Here is a 25,959-nt window from a genome sequence, read left to right as displayed (position 1 = left end):
CCGGGCAACGAAGGAGTGGCTTCGTCCAAGGTCCTGGAGTGGCCTAGCCAGTCTCCAAATCTCAACCCCATAGAAAATCTTTGGAGGGAGTTGAAAGTCTGTGTTGCCCAGCAACAGCCCCGAAACATCACTGCTCTAGAGGAGATCAGCATGGAGGAATGGGCCAAAATACCAGCAACAGTGTGTGAAAACCTTGTGAACACTTGCCGAAAACGCTTGACCTCTGTCATTGCCAACAAAAGGTATATAACAAAGTATTGAGATAAACTTTTGTTATTGACCAAATACTTATTTTCCACCATAATTTGCAGATAAATTCATTAAAAATCCTACAATGTGATTTTCTGGGTTTTTTTTCCTCATTTTGTCTTTCATAGTTGAAGTGTATCTATGATGAAAATTACAGGCCTCATCTTTTTAAGTGGGAGAACTTGCACAGTTGGTGGCTGACTAAATACTTTTTTGCCCCACTGTAGTTACAAGGCAGGGACTTATAGAGTTCTAAGTCAGTCAGGGAGGGACTTATATAGTTATAAGGGAGGGACTTATATAATTATAGTCAGGGAGTGACTTATATAGTTCTAAGTCAGTCAGGGAGGGACTTATATAGTTATAAGGGAGGACTTATATAGTTATAAAGGCAGGGAGTGTCTCTGATGAAAGGGTGGTGTGGCAGGTAGTTAGCGCTGACATCTATCCCCCAGACCTGACAGAGACTAAGAGCTGAGCCCAGGGCTTTGTAGTCATTGGTAGAGTGACACTATAAGGGGACTGAACGAGAGGCAGGGGACCTTGGGTAATTTAGTCTTGTTGATGATCTCTGTATTGGATGGACCCAATCAAAAGTGTGTCACTCCCATTAACATGTTCTCACGCTACAGCTACAGACGGGGTTCTCTTGCCCGTCTGCAAAATACTGGACTGCCCTTCCAGACGAGGTTCTCTTGCCCCTCTGCAAAATACTGGACTGCCCTTCCAGACGAGGTTCTCTTGCCCCTCTGCAAAATACTGGACTGCCCTTCCAGACGAGGTTCTCTTGTCCCTCTGCAAAATACTGGACTGCCCTTCTAGACGAGGTTCTCTTGCCCCTCTGCAAAATACTGGACTGCCCTTCCAGACGAGGTTCTCTTGCCCCTCTGCAAAATACCGGACTGCCCTTCCAGACGAGGTTCTCTTGCCCCTCTGCAAAATACCAGACTGCCCTTCCAGACGAGGTTCTCTTGCCCCTCTGCAAAATACTGGACTGCCCTTCCAGACAAGGTTCTCTTGCCCCTCTGCAAAATACTGGACTGCCCTTCCAGACAAGGTTCTCTTGCCCCTCTGCAAAATACTGGACTGCCCTCCAGACGAGGTTCTCTTGCCCCTCTGCAAAATACTGGACTGCCCTTCCAGACGAGGTTCTCTTGCCCCTCTGCAAAATACTGGACTGCCCTTCCAGACGAGGTTCTCTTTCCCCTCTGCAAAATACTGGACTGCCCTCCAGACGAGGTTCTCTTGCCCCTCTGCAAAATACTGGACTGCCCTTCCAGACGAGGTTCTTTTGCCCCTCTATAAAATACTGGACTTCCCTCCAGACGAGGTTCTCTTGCCCCTCTACAAAATAATGGACTGCCCTCCCAGACACCATGAAAATGTCAACTTGGTAAAGCAAAGATAGGTCAACGTGGAGGTGTGTAGTGTGGTTGCCTAACAACGTCAGAACCTCTATTCAGTGATAATATTGTTGTTAACTCCTCATTTCCTGTGGTGTGTACGTGTGTGTGTGCGTCCGTGCATGTGTTCGTTTTGCATTTTGTAGGTGTTGTGTGTGCTTGTGTGCATGTGTGTGCACAAGTTAGTTTGCTATTGTTCTCTTGGGGCAGCAGAGCAAGACCCAGAGTGTCTCAGTGTGAAAGAGCTAGTTTCCATCCCCCAGCATGCTCCTGAAACCTCACCAACCTTCCCACTACACTGAATAACGGAGAGCGGTCATAAAAGGGATCCAGGCCTTCGCTGGAGCCGCCTCGGCACAGCTCTCCCTCATCATCATCATCATCATCATCGAGCTCCGAGAACGGGTCGTCCAAAAAGATATCATCGTCCAGATCCCCCAAAGCCTCCAACTCCTCCTCCCCTCCTCGCCCCTCCGGCCGAGTGTCGGCCAGCTCAGTTAGCTCGGAGGTGGAGAGGGTGGGAGAAGGAGTGGGGGAGGGAGTGGGATCACTCATGCGCTCGCTCATGCACACGTTGAAAAGGGGGTTGCTGGTAGGGGGCGGGGGTGCAGCCAGAAACATGGAATGTAAGTTAGATAGTGGCCTACAACAGGACAGATAAAAAAAACACTGGTAGGTTAAATCTATTTGGAGGAATAGGCAGGGGACCGGTAGAAAAACTCTAGTGTTCACAAGGTACGAAATGTAAGACAATTGTCCGAAATGGAACAGTTTTTTTTCGCTACAGTCCCAAATGAACATGACCCTTGGCCCCTTCAGGTTCACATGGAAGACTGCGATGTGGCTTCAGCTGGTTTATCTACTGAAGTTATCTATCAACGACTACTGGAGGTGAGTTTCAAATCACGTCAAATCAAATTCCATTTTGTCACATGCGCTGAATACAACAGGTGTAGAACTTATCGTGAAATGCTGACTTACAAGCCCTTAACCAACAAGACAGTTCAAGAAATATAATTTAAATAAACTGAAAGTAAAAAAAGAAAAATGTTTAAGTAACTAAATAAAATAAAAATAGCGAGGCTATATACAGGGGGTACCGGTACCGAGTCAATGTGGAGGCTATATACAGGGGGTACCGGTACCGAGTCAATGTGGAGGCTATATACAGGGGGTACCGGTACAGAGTCAATGTGTGGCAGTAGAGGTTCATCGAGGTACCATACCCCGGCCAAACCCTAACCCGGAAGAGGTGGAGGTGAACCATGGACTGAACCTGTTGGGGTTGTTGTGAACCATGGACTGAACCTGTTGGGGTTGTTGTGAACCATGGACTGAACCTGTTGGGGTTGTTGTGAACCATGGACTGAACCTGTTGGGGTTGATGTGAACCATGGACTGAACCTGTTGGGGTTGTTGTGAACCATGGACTGAACTTGTTGTGGTTGTTGTGAACTATGGACTGAACCTGTTGGGTTGGAGGTGAACCATGGACTGAACCTGTTGGGGTTGTTGTGAACCATGGACTGAACCTGTTGGGGTGGAGGTGAACCATGGACTGAACCTGTTGGGGTTGTTGTGAACCATGGACTGAACCTGTTGGGGTTGATGTGTGATGAGATCTTCACTAGTGTACCTCTGCCATGTTTCTGGTAGTGTTGTGGTAGTGTAGTGTTATAGTGTTGTGGGAGTGTAGTGGTAGTGTAGTGGTAGTGTTGTGGTAGTGTAGTGGTAGTGTAGTGGTAGTGTAGTGGTGGTGTAGTGGTAGTGTTGTGGTAGTGTAGTGTTGTGGTAGTGTAGTGGTAGTGATAGTGTTGTGGTGGTGTTGTGGTAGTGTAGTGGTAGTGTTGTGGTAGTGTAGTGGTAGTGTTGTAGTGTTGTGGTAGTGTTGTGGCTGTAGTGTAGTGGTAGTGTTGTGGTAGTGTAGTGGTAGTGTTGTAGTGTTGTGGTAGTGTTGTGGCTGTAGTGTAGTGGTAGTGTAGTGGTAGTGGTAGTGTTGTAGTAGTGTTGTAGTAGTGTTGTGGTAGTGTTGTGGTAGTGTTGTGGTAGTGTTGTGGCTGTAGTGTTGTGGTAGTGTTTTGGCAGTGAGTGGTAGTGTTGTGGTAGTGTTGTGGTAGTATAGTGGTAGTGTTGTGGTAGTGTAGTGGCAGTGTTGTGGTAGTGTTGTGGCAGTGTTGTGGTAGTGTTGTGGTAGTGTTGTGGTAGTGTAGTGGTAGTGTAGTGGTAGTGTTGTGGTAGTGTGGTGGTAGTGTGGTGGTAGTGTTGTGGTAGTGGTAGTGTTGTGGTTGTGGTAGTGTAGTGATAGTGTTGTGGTAGTGTTGTGGTAGTGTAGTGGTAGTGTAGTGGCTGTAGTGTTGTGGTAGTGTAGTGGTAGTGTAGTGGTAGTGTTGTGGTAGTGGTAGTGGTAGTGTTGTGGTAGTGTAGTGGTAGTGTAGTGGTAGTGGTAGTGTTGTGGTAGTGTAGTGGTAGTGTTGTGGTTGTGGTAGTGTAGTGGTAGTGCAGTGGTAGTGTAGTGGTAGTGTTGTGGTAGTGTTGTGGTTGTGGTAGTGTAGTGGTAGTGTAGTGGCTGTAGTGTAGTGGTAGTGTTGTGGTAGTGTAGTGGTAGTGTAGGGGTAGTGTTGTGTTAGTGTTGTGGTAGTGTAGTGGTAGTGTAGTGGTAGTGTTGTGGTAGTGTTGTGGTTGTGGTTGTGGTAGTGTAGTGGTAGTGTTGTGGTAGTGTTGTAGTGTTGCGGTAGTGTAGTGGTAGTGTTGTGGTAGTGTTGTGGCATTGTGGTAGTTGTAGTGGTAGTGGTAGTGGTAGTGTTGTGGTAGTGGTAGTGTTGTGGCAGTGTAGTGGTAGTGGTAGTGGTAGTGTTGTGGCAGTGTTGTGGTAGTGTTGTGGTAGTGTTGTGGTAGTGTTGTGGTAGTGTTGTGTTGTGGTAGTGTTGTGGTAGTGTAGTGGTAGTGTAGTGGTGGTGTAGTGGTAGTGTTGTGGTGGTGTAGTGGTAGTGTAGTGGTAGTGTTGTAATGTTGTGGCTGTAGTGTAGTGGAAGTGGTAGTGTTGTGTTGTGGTAGTGTAGGGGTAGTGTTGTGGTAATGTAGTGGTAGTGTAGTGGTGGTGTAGTGGTAGTGTTGTGGTTGTGGTAGTGTAGTGGCTGTAGTGTAGTGGTAGTGTAGTGGTAGTGTAGTGGTAGTGTAGGGGTAGTGTTGTGTTAGTGTTAGTGTTGTGGTAGTGTAGTGGTAGTGTAGTGGTAGTGTAGTGATAGTGTTGTGGTAGTGTTGTGGTTGTGGTAGTGTAGTGGTAGTGTTGTTGTGGTAGTGTAGTGGTAGTGTAGTGGTAGTGGTAGTGTTGTGGCAGTGTTGTGGTAGTGTTGTGGTAGTGTAGTGGTAGTGTTGTGGCTGTAGTGTAGTGGTAGTGTTGTGGTAGTGTAGTGGTAGTGTAGTGGTAGTGTAGTGGTAGTGCTGTGGTAGTGTAGTAGTAGTGTAGTGGTAGTGTAGTGGTAGTGTAGTGGTAGTGTTGTGGTAGTGTAGTGGTAGTGTTGTGGTTGTGGTAGTGTAGTGGTAGTTTAGTGGTAGTGTTGTGGTAGTGTTGTGGTAGTGTTGTGGTTGTGGTAGTGTAGTGGTAGTGTTGTGGTTGTGGTAGTGTAGTGGCTGTAGTGTAGTGGTAGTGTTGTGGTAGTGTTGTGGTAGTGTAGTGGTAGTGTAGGGGTAGTGTTGTGTTAGTGTTGTGTTAGTATAGTTGTAGTGTTGTGGTAGTGTTGTGGTAGTGTTGTGGTTGTGGTAGTGTAGTGGTAGTGTTGTGGTAGTGTTGTAGTGTTGTGGTAGTGTAGTGGTAGTGTTGTGGTAGTGTTGTGGTCGTGTTGTAGTGTTGTGGTAGTGTTGTAGTGTTGTGGTAGTTTTGAGGTAGTTTTGTGTTGTGGTAGTGTTGTGGGAGTGTTGTGGTAGTGTAGTGGTAGTGTAGTGGTAGTGATAGTGGTAGTGTTGTGGTAGTGTAGTGGTAGTGTTGTGTTGTGGTAGTGTTGTGTTTTGGTAGTGTTGTGTTGTGGTAGTGTAGTGTTGTGGTAGTGTAGTGGCTGTAGTGTTGTGGTAGTGTTGTGGTAGTGTAGTGGTTGTAGTGTTGTAGTAGTGTAGTGGCTGTAGTGTATTGGTAGTGTAGTGGTAGTGTTGTGGTAGTGCTGTGGTAGTGTTGTGGTAGTGTTGTGTTGTGGTAGTGATAGTGGTATTGTAGTGGTAGTGGTAGTGTTGTGGTAGTGTAGTGGTAGTGTTGTGGTAGTTTTGTGGTAGTGTTGTGGTAGTGTTGTGGTAGTGTTGTGTTGTGGTAGTGTAGTGGTAGTGGTAGTGTTGTGGTAGTGGTAGTGTTGTGTTGTGGTAGTGTTGTGTTGTGGTAGTGGTAGTGTTGTGGTTTTGTTGTGTTGTGGTAGTGTTGTGTTGTGGTAGTGTTGTGTTGTGGTAGTGTAGTGATAGTGGTAGTGTTGTGTTGTGGTAGTGGTAGTGTTGTGTTGTGGTAGTGGTAGTGTTGTGGTAGTGGTAGTGTAGTGGTAGTGGTAGTGTTGTGGTAGTGTAGTGGTTGTAGTGTTGTGGTAGTGTAGTGGCTGTAGTGTTGTGGTAGTGTTGTGGTAGTGTAGTGGTTGTAGTGGTGTGGTAGTGTTGTGGTAGTGTTGTAGTGTTGTGGTAGTGTTGTGGGAGTGTAGTGGTAGTGTAGTGGTAGTGTTGTGGTAGTGTAGTGGTAGTGTTGTGTTGTGGTAGTGTAGTGGTAGTGTAGTGGCTGTGGTGTTGTGGTAGTGTAGTGGTTGTAGTGTTTGGTAGTGTAGTGGCTGTAGTGTTGTGTTAGTGTGGTGGTAGTGTAGTGGTAGTGTTGTAGTGTTGTGGTAGTGTAGTGGCTGTAGTGTTGTGGTAGTGTAGTGGCTGTAGTGTTGTGGTAGTGTTGTGGTAGTGTTGTGGTAGTGTAGTGGTTGTAGTGATTTGTTAGTGTAGTGGTAGTGTAGTGGTAGTGTTGTAGTGTTGTGGTAGTGTAGTGGTAGTGTAGTGGTAGTGGTAGTGTTGTGGCAGTGTTGTGGTAGTGCTGTGGTAGTGTAGTGGTAGTGTTGTGGCTGTAGTGTAGTGGTAGTGTTGTGGTAGTGTAGTGGTAGTGTAGTGGTAGTGTAGTGGTAGTGCTGTGGTAGTGTAGTGGTAGTGTAGTGGTAGTGGTAATGGTAGTGTTGTGGTAGTGTAGTGGTAGTGTTGTGGTTGTGGTAGTGTAGTGGTAGTTTAGTGGTAGTGTTGTGGTAGTGTTGTGGTAGTGTTGTGGTTGTGGTAGTGTAGTGGTAGTGTTGTGGTTGTGGTAGTGTAGTGGCTGTAGTGTAGTGGTAGTGTTGTGGTAGTGTTGTGGTAGTGTAGTGGTAGTGTAGGGGTAGTGTTGTGTTAGTGTTGTGGTAGTATAGTGGTAGTGTTGTGGTAGTGTTGTGGTAGTGTTGTGGTAGTGTTGTGGTTGTGGTAGTGTAGTGGTAGTGTTGTGGTAGTGTTGTAGTGTTGTGGTAGTGTTGTGGTAGTGTTGTGGTCGTGTTGTAGTGTTGTGGTAGTGTTGTGGAAGTGTTGTAGTGTTGTGGTAGTTTTGTGGTAGTGTTGTGTTGTGGTAGTGTTGTGGGAGTGTTGTGGTAGTGTAGTGGTAGTGTAGTGGTAGTGATAGTGGTAGTGTTGTGGTAGTGTTGTGTTGTGGTAGTGTTGTGTTTTGGTAGTGTTGTGTTGTGGTAGTGTAGTGTTGTGGTAGTGTAGTGGCTGTAGTGTTGTGGTAGTGTTGTGGTAGTGTTGTGGTAGTGTAGTGGTTGTAGTGTTGTAGTAGTGTAGTGGCTGTAGTGTAGTGGTAGTGTGGTGGTAGTGTTGTGGTAGTGCTGTGGTAGTGTTGTGGTAGTGTTGTGTTGTGGTAGTGATAGTGGTATTGTAGTGGTAGTGTTGTGGTAGTTTTGTGGTAGTGTTGTGGTAGTGTTGTGTTGTGGTAGTGTAGTGGTAGTGGTAGTGTTGTGTTGTGGTAGTGTTGTGTTGTGGTAGTGTTGTGTTGTGGTAGTGTTGTGGTAGTGTTGTGTTGTGGTAGTTTTGTGTTGTGGTAGTGTTGTGTTGTGGTAGTGTAGTGATAGTGGTAGTGTTGTGTTGTGGTAGTGGTAGTGTTGTGTTGTGGTAGTGGTAGTGTTGTGGTAGGTGTAGTGTAGTGGTAGTGGTAGTGTTGTGGTAGTGTAGTGGTTGTAGTGTTGTGGTAGTGTAGTGGCTGTAGTGTTGTGGTAGTGTTGTGGTAGTGTAGTGGTTGTAGTGGTGTGGTAGTGTTATGGTAGTGTAGTGGTAGTGTTGTGGTAGTGTTGTGGGAGTGTAGTGGTAGTGTAGTGGTAGTGTTGTGTTGTGGTAGTGTAGTGGTAGTGTTGTGGCTGTAGTGTTGTGGTAGTGTTGTGGTAGTGTAGTGGGTGTAGTGGTAGTGTTGTTGTAGTGTAGTGGTAGTGTTGTGGTAGTGTAGTGGTAGTGTAGTGTTAGTGTTGTGTTGTGGTAGTGTAGTGGCTGTAGTGTTGTGGTAGTGTTGTGGTAGTGTTGTGGTAGTGTAGTGGTTGTAGTGATTTGTTAGTGTAGTGGTAGTGTAGTGGTAGTGTTGTAGTGTTGTGGTAGTGTAGTGGTAGTGTAGTGGTAGTGGTAGTGTTGTGGCAGTGTTGTGGTAGTGCTGTGGTAGTGTAGTGGTAGTGTTGTGGCTGTAGTGTAGTGGTAGTGTTGTGGTAGTGTAGTGGTAGTGTAGTGGTAGTGTAGTGGTAGTGCTGTGGTAGTGTAGTGGTAGTGTAGTGGTAGTGGTAATGGTAGTGTTGTGGTAGTGTAGTGGTAGTGTTGTGGTTGTGGTAGTGTTGTGGTAGTTTAGTGGTAGTGTAGTGGTAGTGTTGTGGTTGTGGTAGTGTAGTGGTAGTGTTGTGGTTGTGGTAGTGTAGTGGCTGTAGTGTAGTGGTAGTGTTGTGGTAGTGTTGTGGTAGTGTAGTGGTAGTGTAGGGGTAGTGTTGTGTTAGTGTTGTGGTAGTATAGTGGTAGTGTTGTGGTAGTGTTGTGGTAGTGTTGTGGTAGTGTTGTGGTTGTGGTAGTGTAGTGGTAGTGTTGTGGTAGTGTTGTAGTGTTGTGGTAGTGTTGTGGTAGTGTTGTGGTCGTGTTGTAGTGTTGTGGTAGTGTTGTGGAAGTGTTGTAGTGTTGTGGTAGTTTGTGGTAGTGTTGTGTTGTGGTAGTGTTGTGGGAGTGTTGTGGTAGTGTAGTGGTAGTGTAGTGGTAGTGATAGTGGTAGTGTTGTGGTAGTGTTGTGTTGTGGTAGTGTTGTGTTTTGGTAGTGTTGTGTTGTGGTAGTGTAGTGTTGTGGTAGTGTAGTGGCTGTAGTGTTGTGGTAGTGTTGTGGTAGTGTTGTGGTAGTGTAGTGGTTGTAGTGTTGTAGTAGTGTAGTGGCTGTAGTGTAGTGGTAGTGTGGTGGTAGTGTTGTGGTAGTGCTGTGGTAGTGTTGTGGTAGTGTTGTGTTGTGGTAGTGATAGTGGTATTGTAGTGGTAGTGTTGTGGTAGTTTTGTGGTAGTGTTGTGGTAGTGTTGTGTTGTGGTAGTGTAGTGGTAGTGGTAGTGTTGTGTTGTTAGTGGTAGTGTTGTGTTGTGGTAGTGTTGTGTTGTGGTAGTGTTGTGGTAGTGTTGTGTTGTGGTAGTTTTGTGTTGTGGTAGTGTTGTGTTGTGGTAGTGTAGTGATAGTGGTAGTGTTGTGTTGTGGTAGTGGTAGTGTTGTGTTGTGGTAGTGGTAGTGTTGTGGTAGGTGTAGTGTAGTGGTAGTGGTAGTGTTGTGGTAGTGTAGTGGTTGTAGTGTTGTGGTAGTGTAGTGGCTGTAGTGTTGTGGTAGTGTTGTGGTAGTGTAGTGGTTGTAGTGGTGTGGTAGTGTTATGGTAGTGTAGTGGTAGTGTTGTGGTAGTGTTGTGGGAGTGTAGTGGTAGTGTAGTGGTAGTGTTGTGTTGTGGTAGTGTAGTGGTAGTGTTGTGGCTGTAGTGTTGTGGTAGTGTTGTGGTAGTGTAGTGGGTGTAGTGGTAGTGTTGTTGTAGTGTAGTGGTAGTGTTGTGGTAGTGTAGTGGTAGTGTAGTGTTAGTGTTGTGTTGTGGTAGTGTTAGTGGTAGTGTAGTGGCTGTAGTGTTGTGGTAGTGTAGTGGTTGTAGTGTTTGGTAGTGTAGTGGCTGTAGTGTTGTGTTAGTGTGGTGGTAGTGTAGTGGTAGTGTTGTAGTGTTGTGGTAGTGTAGTGGCTGTAGTGTTGTGGTAGTGTAGTGGCTGTAGTGTTGTGGTAGTGTTGTTGTAGTGTTGTGGTAGTGTTGTGGTAGTGTAGTGGTTGTAGTGTTGTGTTAGTGTAGTGGTAGTGTAGTGGTAGTGTTGTAGTGTTGTGGTAGTGTAGTGGCTGTAGTGTTGTGGTAGTGCAGTGGCTGTAGTGTTGTGGTAGTGTTGTTGTAGTGTAGTGGTAGTGTTGTCTGTCCGACCATGCTTTGACCAGGTCGTCATGTGCTGTACCTGCCGACCAGACGGAACCAGGGGAAGCGGTCGTAGAAGGGGTCTCCTCCGGTCATGACGTTCTCACAGTCTTCTATTGTGCTGTTGGGAACCTCCGCTGCTCTGTCATACATCTCTCTCATCAGCTCCAGACGCTGCCTGCAGGGGGCACCAAAGAGCAAGACAGGACAACATCAGAATAGAGCAGAGGTAGAGAGATTGAAAAGGCTTCTTCTACTTCTTCTACTTTCCCCAACGCACAAGTGGTTATCTCCACCCTGCTACCACGGCTTCCACCCTGCCACAATACAGTGTAGGTAGAGTATTTCCCGTGACTGTGCCTCAAAACCAAACGTTTTCCTGGCCCACCACTCCACCCTGGACTTGAACAGCCTCTATGACCAGGTCCACCTCTACAAGGCAGCAGTGCCCATCTTTGCCCGAACTCTAAAGGACATCGCTCTCAAACGTATCCCCAACACTTCACACAGGAGCAACAGATCAATAGACACCCCACCCAGACCAGCGAGACACCCTCCCAGACCTGCAGGACCCCCGCCTGGACCTACACATAGAGGACCCACGCCAGAGGAATTACATCCAGACCACCGCACACCCAGACACATCCACCCCTACCCCAACCAATCAACACCCCCACGTCAATCATGCCCACACCCCATTTAGGCCCCCTCAGATCAGACCTATGCCACTCCTGCCCACCCCATGCACCCCACCCCCAAAGAGGGCCTCAACATGGAAGCCACACATACGCCCAGGTAGTGTAGTGGGGCAAACAGTCCCCACCCCCACTCTCACACTCACCCAAGCCAATGACATGTACCAGATGCTCAGCAGGCTCTGCTCACACTTACTGGCCTGAGGCCAAACCACAACCAACAACATTGGACACTTTATGGAACAAACAGCCTTTACTATTTCATCCTGGAATATCCAAGGCCTGAGGTCATCTGCCTTTGGCCTGAAGAGCAGAAACCCGGACGTCACCAAAGAAATCGGTAATACAGACATTGTCATCCTGCAAGAAACCTGGTATAGAGGAGACAGACCCACTGGATGCCCTCTAGGTTACAGAGAGCTGGTAGTCCCATCCACCAAACTACCAGGTGTGAAACAGGGAAGGGACTCAGGGGGTATGCTAATTTGGTATAGAGCAGACCTAACTCACTCCATTAAATTAATCAAAACAGGAACATTCTACATTTGGCTAGAAATTCAAAAGGAAATTATCCTAACAGAGAAAAATGTCCTCCTGTGTGCTACCTATATCCCCCACTAGAATCCCCATATTTTAATGAAGACAGCTTCTCCATCCTGGAGGGGAAATCAATCATTTCCAGGACCAGGGACAGGTACTAGTCTGTGGTGACCTAAATGCCAGAACCGGACAAGGACCTGACACCCTCAGCACACAGGGGGACAAACACCTGCCTGGAGGTGACAGCATTCCCTCCCCCGTATGCCCCCCTAGGCACAACTATGACAACATAACCAACAAAAACAGGTCACAACTCCTGCAGCTCTGTCGCACGCTGGTATGTACATAGTCAATGGTAGGCTTCGAGGGGACTCCTATGGTAGGTACACCTATAGCTCATCTCTTGGCAGTAGTACTGTAGACTACTTTATCACTGACCTCAACCCAGAGTCTCTCAGAGCGTTCACAGTCAGCCCACTGACACCCCTATCAGACCACAGCAAAATCACAGTCTACCTAAACAGAGCAATACTCAATCATGAGGCATCAAAGCCAAAGGAACTGAGTAACATTAAGAAATGCTATAGATGGAAGGAATGCAGTTTGGAAACCTACCAAAAAACAATTAGGCAACAACAAATTCAATCCTTTTAGACAATTTCCTGGGTAAAACGTTCCACTGTAATAGTGAAGGTGTAAACTTGGCAGTAGAAAATCTTAACAGTATATTTGACCTCTCAGCTTCCCTATCAAATCTAAAAATCTCAAATAGAAAACCGAAGAAAATTAACAACAATGACAAATGGTTTGATGAAGAATGCAAAAATCTAAGAAAGAAATTGAGAAACCTGTCCAACCAAAAACATAGAGACCCGGAAAACCTGAGTCTACGCCTTCACTATGGTGAATCACTAAAACAATACAGAAATACACTACGGAAAAAGAAGGAACAGCATGTCAGAAATCAGCTCAATGTAATTGAAGAATCCATAGACTCTAACCACTTCTGGGAAAATTGGAAAACACTAAACAAACAACAACATGAAGAATTATCTATACAAAATGGAGATGTATGGTTAAACCACTTCTCCAATCTTTTTGGCTCTATAACAAAGAATAAAGAGCAAAAACATATACATGATCAAATACAGATCTTAGAATCAACTATTAAAGACTACCAGAACCCACTGGATTCTCCAATTACATTGAATGAGTTACAGGACAAAATAAAAACCCTCCAACCCAAAAAGGCCTGTGGTGTTGATGGTATCCTCAATGAAATGATCAAATATACAGACAACAAATTCCAATTGGCTATACTAAAACTCTTTAACATCATCCTTAGCTCTGGCATCTTCCCCAATATTTGGAACCAAGGACTGATCACCCCAATCCACAAAAATGGAGACAAATTTGACCCCAATAACTACCGTGGAATATGCGTCAACAGTAAGCTTGGGAAAATCCTCTGCATTATCATTAACAGCAGACTCGTGCACTTCCTCAATGAAAACAATGTACTGAGCAAATGTCAAATTGGCTTTTTACCAAATTACCGTACAACAGACCATGTATTCACCCTGCACACCCTAATTGACAACCAAACAAACCAAAACAAAGGCTCATGCTTTGTTGATTTCAAAAAAGCCTTCGACTCAATTTGGCATGAGGGTCTGCTATACAAACTGATGGAAAGTGGTGTTGGGGGTAAAACATACGACATCATAAAATCCATGTACACAAACAACAAGTGTGCGGTTAAAATTGGCAAAAAACACACAAATTTCTTCACACAGGGTCGTGGGGTTAGACAGGGATGCAGTTTAAGCCCCACCCTCTTCAACATATATATCAACGAACTGGCGCGGGCACTAGAAAAGTCTGCAGCACCCGGCCTCACCCTACTAGAATCTGAAGTCAAATGTCTGCTGTTTGCTCATGATCTGGTGCTTCTGTCACCAACCAAGGAGGGCCTACAGCAGCACCTAGATCTTATGCACAGAATCTGTCAGACCTGGGCCTTGACAGTAAATCTCAGTAAGACCAAAATAATGGTGTTCCAAAAAAGGTCCATTCACCAGGACCACAAATACAAATTCCATCTCGACACTGTTGCCCTAGAGCACACAAAAAACTATACATACCTTGGCCTAAACATCAGCGCCACAGGTAACTTCCACAAAGCTGTGAACGATCTGAGAGACAAGGCAAGAAGGGCATTCTATGCCATCAAAAGGAACATAAATTTCAACATACCAATTAGACTTTGGCTAAAAATACTTCAATCAGTCATAGAGCCCATTGCCCTTTATGGTTGTGAGGTCTGGGGTCCGCTCACCAACCAAGACTTCACAAAATGGGACAAACACCAAATTGAGACTCTGCACGCAGAATTCTGCAAAAATATCCTCCGTGTACAACGTAGAACACCAAATAATGCATGCAGAGCAGAATTAGATACTCACTAATTATCAAAATCCATAAAAGAGCTGTTAAATTTTATAACCACCTAAAAGGGCGATTCCCAAACCTTCCACAACAAAGCCATCACCTACAGAGAGATGAACCTGGAGAAGAGCCCCTAAGCAAGCTGGTCCTGGGGCTCTGTTCACAAACACACCCTACAGAGCCCCATGACAGCAGCACAATTAGACCCAACCAAATCATGAGAAAACAAAAAGATAATTACTTGACACATTGGAAAGAATTAACAAAAAAACAGAGCAAACTAGAATGCTATTTGGCCCTACACAGAGAGTACACAGCGGCAGAATACCTGACCACTGTGACTGACCCAAAATTAAGGAAAGCTTTGACTATGTACAGACTCAGCGAGCATAGCCTTGCTATTAAGAAAGGCCGCCGTAGGCAGACATGGCTCTCAAGAGAAGACAGGCTATGTGCTCACTGCCCACAAAATGAGTGGAAACTGAGCTGCACTTCCTAACCTCCTGCCCAATGTATGACCATATTAGAGAGACATATTTCCCTCAGATTACACAGATCCACAAAGAATTCGAAAACAAATCCAATTTTGAAAAACTCCCATATCTACTGGGTGAAATTCCACAGTGTGCCATCAGAGCAGCAAGATTTGTGACCTGTTGCCACGAGAAAAGGGCAACCAGTGAGGAACAAACACCATTGTAAATACAACCCATATCTATGCTTATTTATTTTATCTTGTGTACTTTACCATTTGTATATTGTAAAAACACTGTATATATATATATATATATATATATATATAATATGACATTTGTAATGTCTTTATTGTTTTGAAACTTCTGTATGTGTGATGTCTACTGTTAATTTTTATTGTTTACCTTATTTGCTTTGGCAATGTTAACACATGTTTCCCATGCCAATAAAGCCCCTTGAATTGAATTGAATTGAGAGGGGAGAGAGAGACACACGGAGAAAGAGAGGGGGGAGAGGGAGGGGAGTAAGAGAGAGAGAGACACAGAGAGAGACAGAGAGGGAGTTGACACAGAGAGAGGGGAGAGAGAGAAAGGGGGAGAAAGAGGGGGAGAGAGAGGGAGAGAGAGAGAGAGGGGAGAGAGAGGGGAGAGAGAGAGGGGGAGAGAGGGAGAGAGAGAGAGAGAGAGAGAGAGAGAGAGAGGGGAGATAGGGAGGGGAGAGAGAGAGAGAGGAGGGAGAGAGAGGGGGAGAGAGAGAGGGTGGAGAGAGAGAGAGAGAGAGAGAGAGAGGGGGAGAGAGAGTGGGTAGAGGGAGACACAGAGAGAGAGAGAGAGAGAGAGAGAGGGGAGATAGGGAGGGGAGAGAGAGAGAGAGAGAGAGAGAGAGAGATAGGGGAGAGAGAGACACAGAGAGAGAGAGGGGAGATAGTGAGGGGAGAGAGAAAGAGGGGACATATATTACGATAATTATGAGAGAGATCTATATGAAATTCAATGATAGTTAAGACTACGCTTCCATAATATATAGGGTAGACTACAGTGAAATATACACACTTGTCATGTCTTGAGATATGTACTCCTATTATTCCACAAATGTTCACAATCGACTGTCTCTCCATGGGTCACAAAGCACATTATATTTCAAACAGTCAAATTGAGGTGTGCCCCAGGGCATTGTAGCGGGACCACTACTGTTTTTAACACAGTTGGCTTCATGTTACAGTAGTAAATAGACTGGGATTAGACCTAGTGTTGGCTCCATGTTACAGTAGTAAATAGACTGGGATTAGACCTAGTGTTGGCTTCAGGTTACAGTAGTAAATAGACTGGGATTAGACCTAGTGTTGGCTACATGTTACATCAGTAAATAGACTGGGATTAGACCTAGTGTTGGCTTCAGGTTACAGTAGTAAATAGACTGGGATTAGACCTAGTGTTGGCTACAGGTTACAGTAGTAAATAGACTGGGATTAGACCTAGTGTTGGCTACATGTTACAGTAGTAAATAGACTGGGATTAGACCCAGTGTTGGCTCCATGTTACAGTAGTAAATAGACTGGGATTAGACCTAGCATTGGCTTCAGGTTACAGTAGTACATAGACTGGGATTAGACCTAGTGTTGGCTACAGGTTACAGTAGTAAATAGACTGGGATTAGACCTAGTGTTGGCTACATGTTACAGTAGTAAATAGACTGGGATTAGACCCAGTGTTGGCTCCATGTTACAGTAGTAAATAGACTGGGATTAGACCTAGTTTTGGCTCCATGTTACATTAGACTGGGACATGTTACAGTAGTAAATAGACTGGGATTAGACCTAGTGTTGGCTCCATGTTACAGTAGTAAATAGACTGGGATTAGACCTAGTTTTGGCTTCATGTTACAGTAGTAAATAGACTGGGATTAGACCTAGTGTTGGCTACATGTTACAGTAGTAAATAGACTGGGATTAGACCCAGTGTTGGCTCCATGTTACAGTAGTAAATAGACTGGGATTAGACCTAGTTTTGGCTCCATGTTACATTAGTACATGTTACAGTAGTAAATAGACTGGGATTAGACCTAGTGTTGGCTCCATGTTACAGTAGTAAATAGACTGGGATTAGGCCTAGTTTTGGCTTCATGTTACAGTAGTAAATAGACTGGGATTAGACCTAGTGTTGGCTCCATGTTACAGTAGTAAATAGACTGGAGATTAGACCTAGTGTTGGCTCCATGTTACAGTAGTAAATAGACTGGGATCAGATCTAGTGTTGGCTCCATGTTACAGTAGTAAATAGACTGGGATTAGACCTAGTGTTGACTCCATGTTACAGTAGTAAATAGACTGGGATTAGACCTAGTGTTGGCTCCATGTTACAGTAGTAAATAGACTGGGATTAGACCTAGTGTTGGCTCCATGTTACAGTAGTAAATAGACTGGGATTAGACCTAGTGTTGGCTCCATTTTACAGTAGTAAATAGACTGGGATCAGATCTAGTGTTGGCTCCATGTTACAGTAGTAAATAGACTGGGATTAGACCTAGTGTTGGCTCCATGTTACAGTAGTAAATAGACTGGGATCAGATCTAGTGTTGGCTCCATGTTACAGTAGTAAATAGACTGGGATTAGACCTAGTGTTGGCTCCATGTTACAGTAGTAAATAGACTGGGATTAGACCTAGTGTTGGCTCCATGTTACAGTAGTAAATAGACTGGGATCAGATCTAGTGTTGGCTCCATGTTACAGTAGTAAATAGACTGGGATTAGACCTAGTGTTGGCTCCATGTTACAGTAGTAAATAGACTGGGATTAGACCTAGTGTTGGCTCCATGTTACAGTAGTAAATAGACTGGGATTAGACCTAGTGTTGGCTCCATGTTACAGTAGTAAATAGACTGGGATTAGACCTAGTGTTGGCTCCATGTTACAGTAGTAAATAGACTGGGATTAGACCTAGTGTTGGCTCCATGTTACAGTAGTAAATAGACTGGGATTAGACCTAGTGTTGGCTCCATGTTACAGTAGTAAATAGACTGGGATTAGACCTAGTGTTGGCTCCATGTTACAATAGTAAATAGACTATAGAATACTACCGTACCTGAGCTTCTCCAGGGTCCAGCAGTGGGTGGCCCCATTCTTATGGTCCTGAACCTCCACAGCTACGATGGTCCTGGGAAACGGGCGAGTCGCTCTGTCCTTGGCTGCCTCAGGGGGCAGCAGGTCAGTGGGCAGGGGGGAGTACAGGGTGTCGGTCAGCAGCACAAACTGGAACTGGACCTGTGGGAGAGGGGGGGAACAGGGTTAGTACAACACTAAGGGACAGCTCAGAACCTGGGTTCAAATTGTATTTTCCCGAACACAGGGTTAGTACAACACAGAGGGACAGTTCAGAACCTGGGTTCAAATTGTATTTTCCTGAACACAGGGTTAGTACAACACAGAGGGACAGTTCAGAACCTGGGTTCAAATTGTATTTTCCCGAACACAGGGTTAGTACAACACACAGGGACAGTTCAGAACCTGGGTTCAAATTGTATTTTTCAAACACAGGGTTAGTACAACACAGAGGGACAGTTCAGAACCTGGGTTCAAATTGTATTTTCTGAACACAGGGTTAGTACAACACAGAGGGACAGTTCAGAACCTGGGTTCAAATTGTATTTCCCAAACATCCCGCCTCATCTGTCACTCCAGTCAGACTCAATCAAACACTCAAATCATTTGGAAAACAAAAAACAAAACTACATGAACCCAAGTCTGTGACAGTTATGTTTCCGTGGAGATGTGCTGAATTGTTCTCAAACCTTCTTCTTGAGTTCCACGCTGATGGCGTTAGCCTCCTTGAGGAAGATGGCATTTCCCCACAGCTGGTCTCTGAGGGAGGTGAACTGGTAACAGCGCCACTTCCTGAAACCCCACAGGGCTAGCTCCGCCTCCCTCTCCGTCCACTGCACTGTGGAGCCCAGAGGGTACAACAAGATGACCCAAACATCTGAGTTCAACATCAACACATTGTACGTGTGTACAAAGGGATGCTATTTGAATGCAGAGCCTCGTGCAGGGCCACTGTCCTTAAACATGCACATTGACGGTAAGATCTACACTTTATGTATTCGGCGCATGTGACAAATAAAGTTTAATTTCATTTGACATACACTTAAAGCATGTGGACACCCCTTCAAATGAGTGGATTCGGCTATATCAGCCACACCCGTTGCTGACAGGTATATCGAAATTAAGCACACAGCCATGCAATCTCCATAGACAAACATTGGCAGTAGAATGGCCCGTACTGACGAGCTCAGTGACTTTTAAACGTGGCACCGTCAAAGGATGCCACCTTTTCCAACAAGTCAGTTCGTCAAATTTCTACCCTGCTAGAGCTGCCCCGGGCAACTGTAAGTGCTGTTATTGTGAAGTGGAAACGTCTAGGAGCAACAACGGCTCAGCCGCAAAGTGGTAGGCCACACAAGCTCACAGATTAGGACCGCCGAGTGCTGAAGTGTGTAAAAATGGTCTGCCGTAGGTTGCAACTACTGAGGTTCCAAACTGCCTCTGGAAGCAACGTCAGCACAAGAACTGTTCATTGGGAGCATCATGAAATGGGTTTCCATGGTCGAGCAGCCGCACACAAGCCTAAGATCACCATGAGCAACGCCAAGAGTCGGCTGGAGTGGTGTAAAGCTCGCCGCCATTGGACTCTGGAGCAGTGGAAACGCGTTCTCTGGAGTGATGAATCACGCTTCACCATCTGGCAGTCCGACTGACGAATATGGGTTTGGCGAATGCCAGGAGAACGATACCTGCCCCAATGCATAGTGCCAGCTGTAAAGTTTGGTGGAGGGGGAATAATGGTCTGGGGCTGTTCTTCATGGTTTGGGCCCCTCAGTTCCAGTGAAGGGGAATCGTAATACTACAGATTTTAAAGGATTTTGTACTTCCAACTTTGTGGCAACAGTTTGGCCCTTTCCTGTTTTAACATGACAATTCCCCCATGCACAATTCGAGGTCCATACAGAAATAGTTTATTTTTTTATTTAACCTTTATTTAACTAGTCAAGTCAGTTAAGAACACATTCATATTTTCAATGACGGCCTAGGAACAGTGGGTTAACTGCCTTGTTCAGGGGCGGAACGACAGATTTTTACCTTGTCAGTTCGGGGATTCGATCTTGCAACCTTTCGGTTCCAAGTCCAACGCTCTAACCACCAGGCTGTCTGCCGCCAAACGACCGATTTGTTGAGATCAGTGTGGAAGAACTTGACTGGTCTGCACAGAGCCCTGACCTCAACCTCATCGAACACCTTTGGGATGAATTGGAACGCCAACTGCGAGCCAGGACTTAATCGCCCAACGTCAGTGCCCGACCTCACTAATGCTCTTGTGGCTGAATGGGAGCAAATCCCCACAGCAATGTTCCAATATCTAGTGGAAAGCCTTCCCAGAAGACTGGAGGCCTGTTATAGCAGCAATGTTCCAACATCTAGTGGAAAAGCTTTCCCAGAAGACTGGAGGCCTGTTATAGCAGCACAACGGGGTACCAACTCCAATGGAATGAGATGTTCGACGAGCAGCTGTACACATACTTTTGGCCGTGTAGTGTAAGTTCTATTCAATATATAAGTTATATAGAGCATTCCAGCTGTTATTTTGTTGGAAGTAATAACCTTGTTTTTAACTGTTTCATACTATACAGTTCATTTACAGTTCTGAAAATGTTACATTTGCTCCATATTAATGATTTCATGATTTTGGAATGAGATGTTCGACAGGCAGGTGTCCACATACTTTTGGCCGTGTAGTGTATAATAAAAGTCAGTAACCAGTGATGTACCTTCCTCCTCAGGCTCCTCCTCTTCCTCTCCTACTACCTCAGGGTAATATCGGTCCACCTGTTTCTGAAGGGCTTCCAGCTTGCTCTCATAATCCTATGGAAATGGTCACATGATCAGGCTTTAACTAGAAAATAATTGACTTCATGTAATTCAGACTTAATGTAATTCAGACTTAATGTAATTCAGACTTAATGTAATTCAGACTTAATGTAATTCAGACTTCATGTAATTCAGACTTAATGTAATTCAGACTTCATGTAATTCAGACTTAATGTAATTCAGACTTAATGTAATTCAGACTTCATGTAATTCAGACTTAATGTAATTCAGACTTCATGTAATTCAGACTTAATGTAATTCAGACTTAATGTAATTCAGACTTAATGTAATTCAGACTTAATGTAATTCAGACTTAGACTTCATGTATTAACAAAAGGGTAATATTTTGGTGATCTTGTCCATTTGTTAACAGGTCTCACCATCCTCTGCTGTTCCAGCAGGTTGTGTGTCTCTTCTCTCTCTTTACGGTACTGGTCCTCCAGCTCCTGAAGCCTGAAGACACAACCACAGACTCAACCACAGACTCAACCACAGACACAACTACAGACTCAGCCACAGACTCAACCACAGACACAACCACAGACTCAACCACAGACTCAACCACAGACACAACCACAGACTCAACCACAGACACAACCACAGACACAACTACAGACTCAACTACAGACTCAACTACAGACACAACCACAGACTCAACTACAGACTCAGCCACAGACTCAACTACAGACACAACTACAGACTCAACTACAGACTCAACCACAGACTCAACCACAGACTCAACCACAGACTCAACTACACAGACTCAACCACAGACACAACCACAGACTCAACCACAGACTCAACTACAGACTCAACCACAGACAACTACAGACACAGACTCAACCACAGACAACTACAGACTCAACCACAGACACAACTACAGACACAGACTCAACCACAGACTCAACCACAGACACAAACAGACACAACTACAGACACAACCACAGACTCAACTACAGACTCAACCACAGACACAACTACAGACTCAACCACAGACACGACTACAGACTCAACCACAGACACAACTACAGACACAGACTCAACCACAGACTCAACCACAGACACAACGACAGACACAACTACATACACAACCACAGACTCAACTACAGACTCAACCACAGACACGACTACAGACTCAACCACAGACACAACCACAGACTCAACTACAGACTCAACCACAGACACAACTACAGACACAACCACAGACACGACTACAGACTCAACCACAGACACAACCACAGACACAGACACAACCACAGACTCAACCACAGACACAACCACAGACTCAACAACAGACACAACTACAGACTCAACTACAGACTCAACAACAGACACAACTACAGACTCAACCACAGACTCAACCACAGACTCAACCACAGACTCAACTACAGACTCAGCCACAGACACAACCACAGACTACAACTACAGACTCAACAACAGACACAACTACAGACACAGACTCAACCACAGACACGACTACAGACTCAACCACAGACACAACTACAGACACAACCACAGACTCAACCACAGACACAACTACAGACTCAACCACAGACTCAACCACAGACTCAGCCACAGACACAACCACAGACACAACTACAGACTCAACTACAGACTCAACAACAGACACAACTACAGACACAGACTCAACCACAGACACAACCACAGACTCAACCACAGACACAACTACAGACTCAACACAGACTCAACCACAGACTCAACCACAGACACAACGACAGACACAACTACAGACACAACCACAGACTCAACTACAGACTCAACCACAGACACAACTACAGACTCAACCACAGACACGACTACAGACTCAACCACAGACACAACTACAGACACAGACTCAACCACAGACTCAACCACAGACACAACGACAGACACAACTACATACACAACCACAGACTCAACTACAGACTCAACCACAGACACAACTACAGACTCAACCACAGACACGACTACAGACTCAACCACAGACACAACCACAGACTCAACTACAGACTCAACCACAGACACAACTACAGACTCAACCACAGACACGACTACAGACTCAACCACAGACACAACCACAGACACAGACACAACCACAGACTCAACCACAGACACAACCACAGACTCAACAACAGACACAACTACAGACTCAACTACAGACTCAACAACAGACACAACTACAGACTCAACCACAGACTCAACCACAGACTCAACCACAGACACAACCACAGACTCAACTACAGACTCAGCCACAGACTCAACTACAGACACAACTACAGACTCAACTACAGACTCAACAACAGACACAACTACAGACACAGACTCAACCACAGACACAACCACAGACTCAACCACAGACACAACCACAGACTCAACCACAGACACAACCACAGACTCAACAACAGACACAACTACAGACACAACTACAGACTCAACCACAGACACAACTACAGACTCAACCACAGACACAACTACAAACACAGACTCAACCACAGACTCAACCACAGACACGACTACAGACTCAACCACAGACTCAACCACAGACACAACGACAGACACAACTACAGACACAACTACAGACACAGACTCAACCACAGACTCAACCACAGACACAACGACAGACAGACTCAACTACAGACTCAACCACAGACTCAACTACAGACTCAACCACAGACACAACTACAGACTCAACCACAGACACAACCACAGACACGACCACAGACACGACTACAGACACAGACTCAACCACAGACACAACCACAGACTCAACCACAGACTCAACCACAGACACAACTACAGACTCAACCACAGGCACCACAGACACAACCACAGACACAGACTCAACTACAGACTCAACCACAGACACAACTACAGACACAGACTCAACCACAGACACAACCACAGACACAACCACAGACACAACCACAGACACAACCACAGACTCAACCACAGACTCAACCACAGACACAACTACAGACTCAACTACAGACTCAACCACAGACACAACTACAGACTCAACCACAGACACAACCACAGACACAGCTACAGACTCATCTCAACTATCCCTCACTCACAACCACAGACTCTACCACCTCTGAATCCTCTCCTCTCTCTTACAGTATTTACTCAACCTAGTCTCTCTTCTCCCTTGTCTCCCCTCTCACCTCTGGTCCATCTCCTGCTTCATGTCGATGCCCTGTTTGTCCAGCAGTTCTCTCTGTGCGAAGGCCCAATCTACCGGCTCCACGGGGGTCTCAGCGCAGGGCGTCTTCTCCCGCTCCTGGCGCGCCTGCTCTGGGTGGTTGAACCGGAACACGTGGCTCTTACCCAGAATAATACGGTTCCCTGGAGGACAGGTTGATCCAGAAAGCAGGGAGAGAGACTTTTCAAAAAGCATTCGGTGATCGGTACAAATGTCTGGATAGAAGTGAAGAATGTTACAAAGAGCAAAAGAGAAGCGGTAGAAATTGAGTAGGAAAGTGTAGAGGACATCTCCAGACCAGAGGACAAAAAAGGAAGAGAGAGAGGAAGAGAGGGAAAGAGTGAGGGAGAGAGGGAGAGAGAGAGAAAGAGGGAGAGAGAGAGAGGGGGTGGGGGAGGGAGACGGAGGGAGAGAATGTGAGAGAGAGTGAGAGAGTGAGAGAGAGAGAGAGAGAGAGAGAGAGAGAGAGAGAGAGAGAGAGAAAGAAAGAAAGAAAGAAAGAAGAGAAGAGAAAGAAAGAGAGTGAAAGAGAGAGAAAGAGAGGAAAGAGAGTGAGAGTGAGAGACAGAGAGTGAAGAGAGAGAGAGAGAGAGAGAGAGAGAAAGAGAGTGAAAGAGTGAGAGACAGAGAGAGAGAGAGAGAGAGAGGGGGGGCAAGAGAGAGAGAGAGAGTGTGTGAGAGAGAGAGGGAAAGATATAGCTGACCCACCTGATTTGAGGACTGTAGCCTCGGTGACCCTCTTCCCGTTGACGTAGGTCTCAGCTCCCTCACAGGGCTCCAGGGTGACTGCTACTGGGGCAGAAAGGAGACAGACAGGGAGATAGACCTTTCCAGACACTACCTGCATCTTAATTATCCACCCTTTTCCATGAAGTGTGCGTTCGTGCATGGTCTCTTACACCAATCCTATCCTTGCTTTTAAATCCAAGTAAGATAGCGGCTCCAGTAAGATAGGAAAATAATAGAGAATAGAGAATTGCATGGTACAGTAGCCACACGAACCATAATAACACACCCAGCCTCTAATCAGTAAACCAAAGCATACCCAGCAGGGTCCAATATCTCACCTTCTCCAATGGGTCCCGTTGTAGAGGTAAATGTACAGTGTTCGTCCTTGATGAAGTGACCACTGAGGACAATGTCCTGTCTGCTGCTGGCGTCCACACGACCGACCCTGGGAAAGAAAGGAGTCAACATTAGGGTATTGTACTGTACAAAATGTGTGATATTCTACCTAAAAGATACATAACGTAGTCTATAAGCCATTGTGAAGTCTCATACATTATCCTCATGACATCTCTCTTACTTGGTGTCTCTATGTTCTCTCTATGTTCTCTTACTTGGTGTCACCATCTTTGATGTAGTACAGCAGGCACTCTGACATCAGGGGGTCCTCGTTGAGGTTCACCAGGTGAGGAGTCTACAACAAGGAGGGTTCATATGGGTTAATTTAGGTTCATATGGTTCATATAGTTTCATGTGGGTTCATATGGGTTCACATGGTTCATATGGGTTCATATGGTTCATATGGGTTCAAATGGTTCATTTATGTTCATAGGGTTCATATGGTTCATATGGGTTCATATGGGTTCATATGGTTCATATGGGTTCATATGGTTTCATATGGTTCATATGGGTTCATATGGTTTCATATGGTTCATATGGGTTCATATGGTTCATATGGGTTCATATGGGACTTTTACCTGTTGTCTCATCTAATGTATCAAATGTGGTCATATCATTTGTTAAACCTAATTTCAGATTTTATTTGTTACTATCTATACAAACTTGTATATCTTAATTTCACGCTCATGAAACATGTTGTGTTTATATTTATTATGTTCAGTATGAGCCTCGACTGTCTTGGTGTGTTTGGACCATGATAGATTCTTGGTGATGTGGACACCAAGGAACTTGAAACTCTCAACCCGCTCTACTACAGCCCGGTTAATGTTAATGGGGGCCTGTTCGGCCTTTTCCTGTAGTCCACGATCATCTCCTTATTCACATTGAGGGAGAGGTTGTTGTCCTGGAAACCACCCTATAGGCTGTCACATCGTTGTCACTGTTGTGTCGTCAGCAAACTTAATGATGGTGTTAGAGTCGTGTTTGACCACGCGGTCATGGGTGAACAGGGAGTACAGGAGGGGACAAAGTACACACCCCTGAGGGGCCCCCGTGTTGAGGATCAGAGTGGATCAGAGTGGCAGACGTGTTGTTACCTACCCTTACCATCGGGGGCGGTCCGACAAGTCCAGGATCCAGTTGCAGAGAGAGGTGTTCAGTCCCAGTATCCTTACCTTAGTGATGAGCTTTGAGGGCACTATGGTGTTGAACGCTGAGCTGTAGTCAATTAATAGCATTCTCACATACGTGTTCCTTTTGTCCAGGTGTGAAACAGCAGCGTGGAGTGCGATTAATATTGCATTATCTGTGGATCTGTTGGGGCGGTATGCGAATTGCAGTGGGTCTAGGGTACTTGGGAGGATGCTGTTGATGTGAGCCATGACCAGCCACTTCATGGCTACCGATGTGAGTGCCATGGGGCGGTAATCATTTAGGCATATTACCTTTGCGCCC

The 25,959-nt window shown here is 45.5% G+C and overlaps 1 protein-coding gene across 8 annotated transcripts in view; it reads right to left on the bottom strand.

Moving 5' to 3' along the window:
* LOC135524802 (kinesin-like protein KIF1A) overlaps positions 1-25,959 on the bottom strand; it is a 183,425-nt gene that overhangs the window by 71,096 nt on the left and 86,370 nt on the right. For 6 of the 8 annotated variants that reach the window (XM_064952631.1, XM_064952632.1, XM_064952636.1 and 3 more), the window contains 9 exons: positions 24,720-24,799; positions 24,447-24,553; positions 24,088-24,171; positions 23,342-23,522; positions 20,558-20,630; positions 20,078-20,171; positions 18,047-18,195; positions 17,341-17,519; positions 10,143-10,280 (listed from right to left, as the gene is read on the bottom strand). In XM_064952631.1, the coding sequence (XP_064808703.1) occupies positions 10,143-10,280; positions 17,341-17,519; positions 18,047-18,195; positions 20,078-20,171; positions 20,558-20,630; positions 23,342-23,522; positions 24,088-24,171; positions 24,447-24,553; positions 24,720-24,799 (1,085 nt within the window). Of the gene's footprint in view, positions 1-1,938; positions 2,242-10,142; positions 10,281-17,340; positions 17,520-18,046; positions 18,196-20,077; positions 20,172-20,557; positions 20,631-23,341; positions 23,523-24,087; positions 24,172-24,446; positions 24,554-24,719; positions 24,800-25,959 lie in introns of all 8 variants that reach the window. The other 2 variants (XM_064952638.1, XM_064952633.1) reach the window with 2 other exon arrangements.

This window comes from Oncorhynchus masou, chromosome 31 (assembly GCF_036934945.1).
Source record: "Oncorhynchus masou masou isolate Uvic2021 chromosome 31, UVic_Omas_1.1, whole genome shotgun sequence".
In the NCBI taxonomy this organism is placed as follows: Eukaryota; Metazoa; Chordata; class Actinopteri; order Salmoniformes; family Salmonidae; genus Oncorhynchus; species Oncorhynchus masou.
Note: the sequence above shows the minus strand (reverse complement) of the source record. Positions and strands in the feature narration are given on the sequence as shown.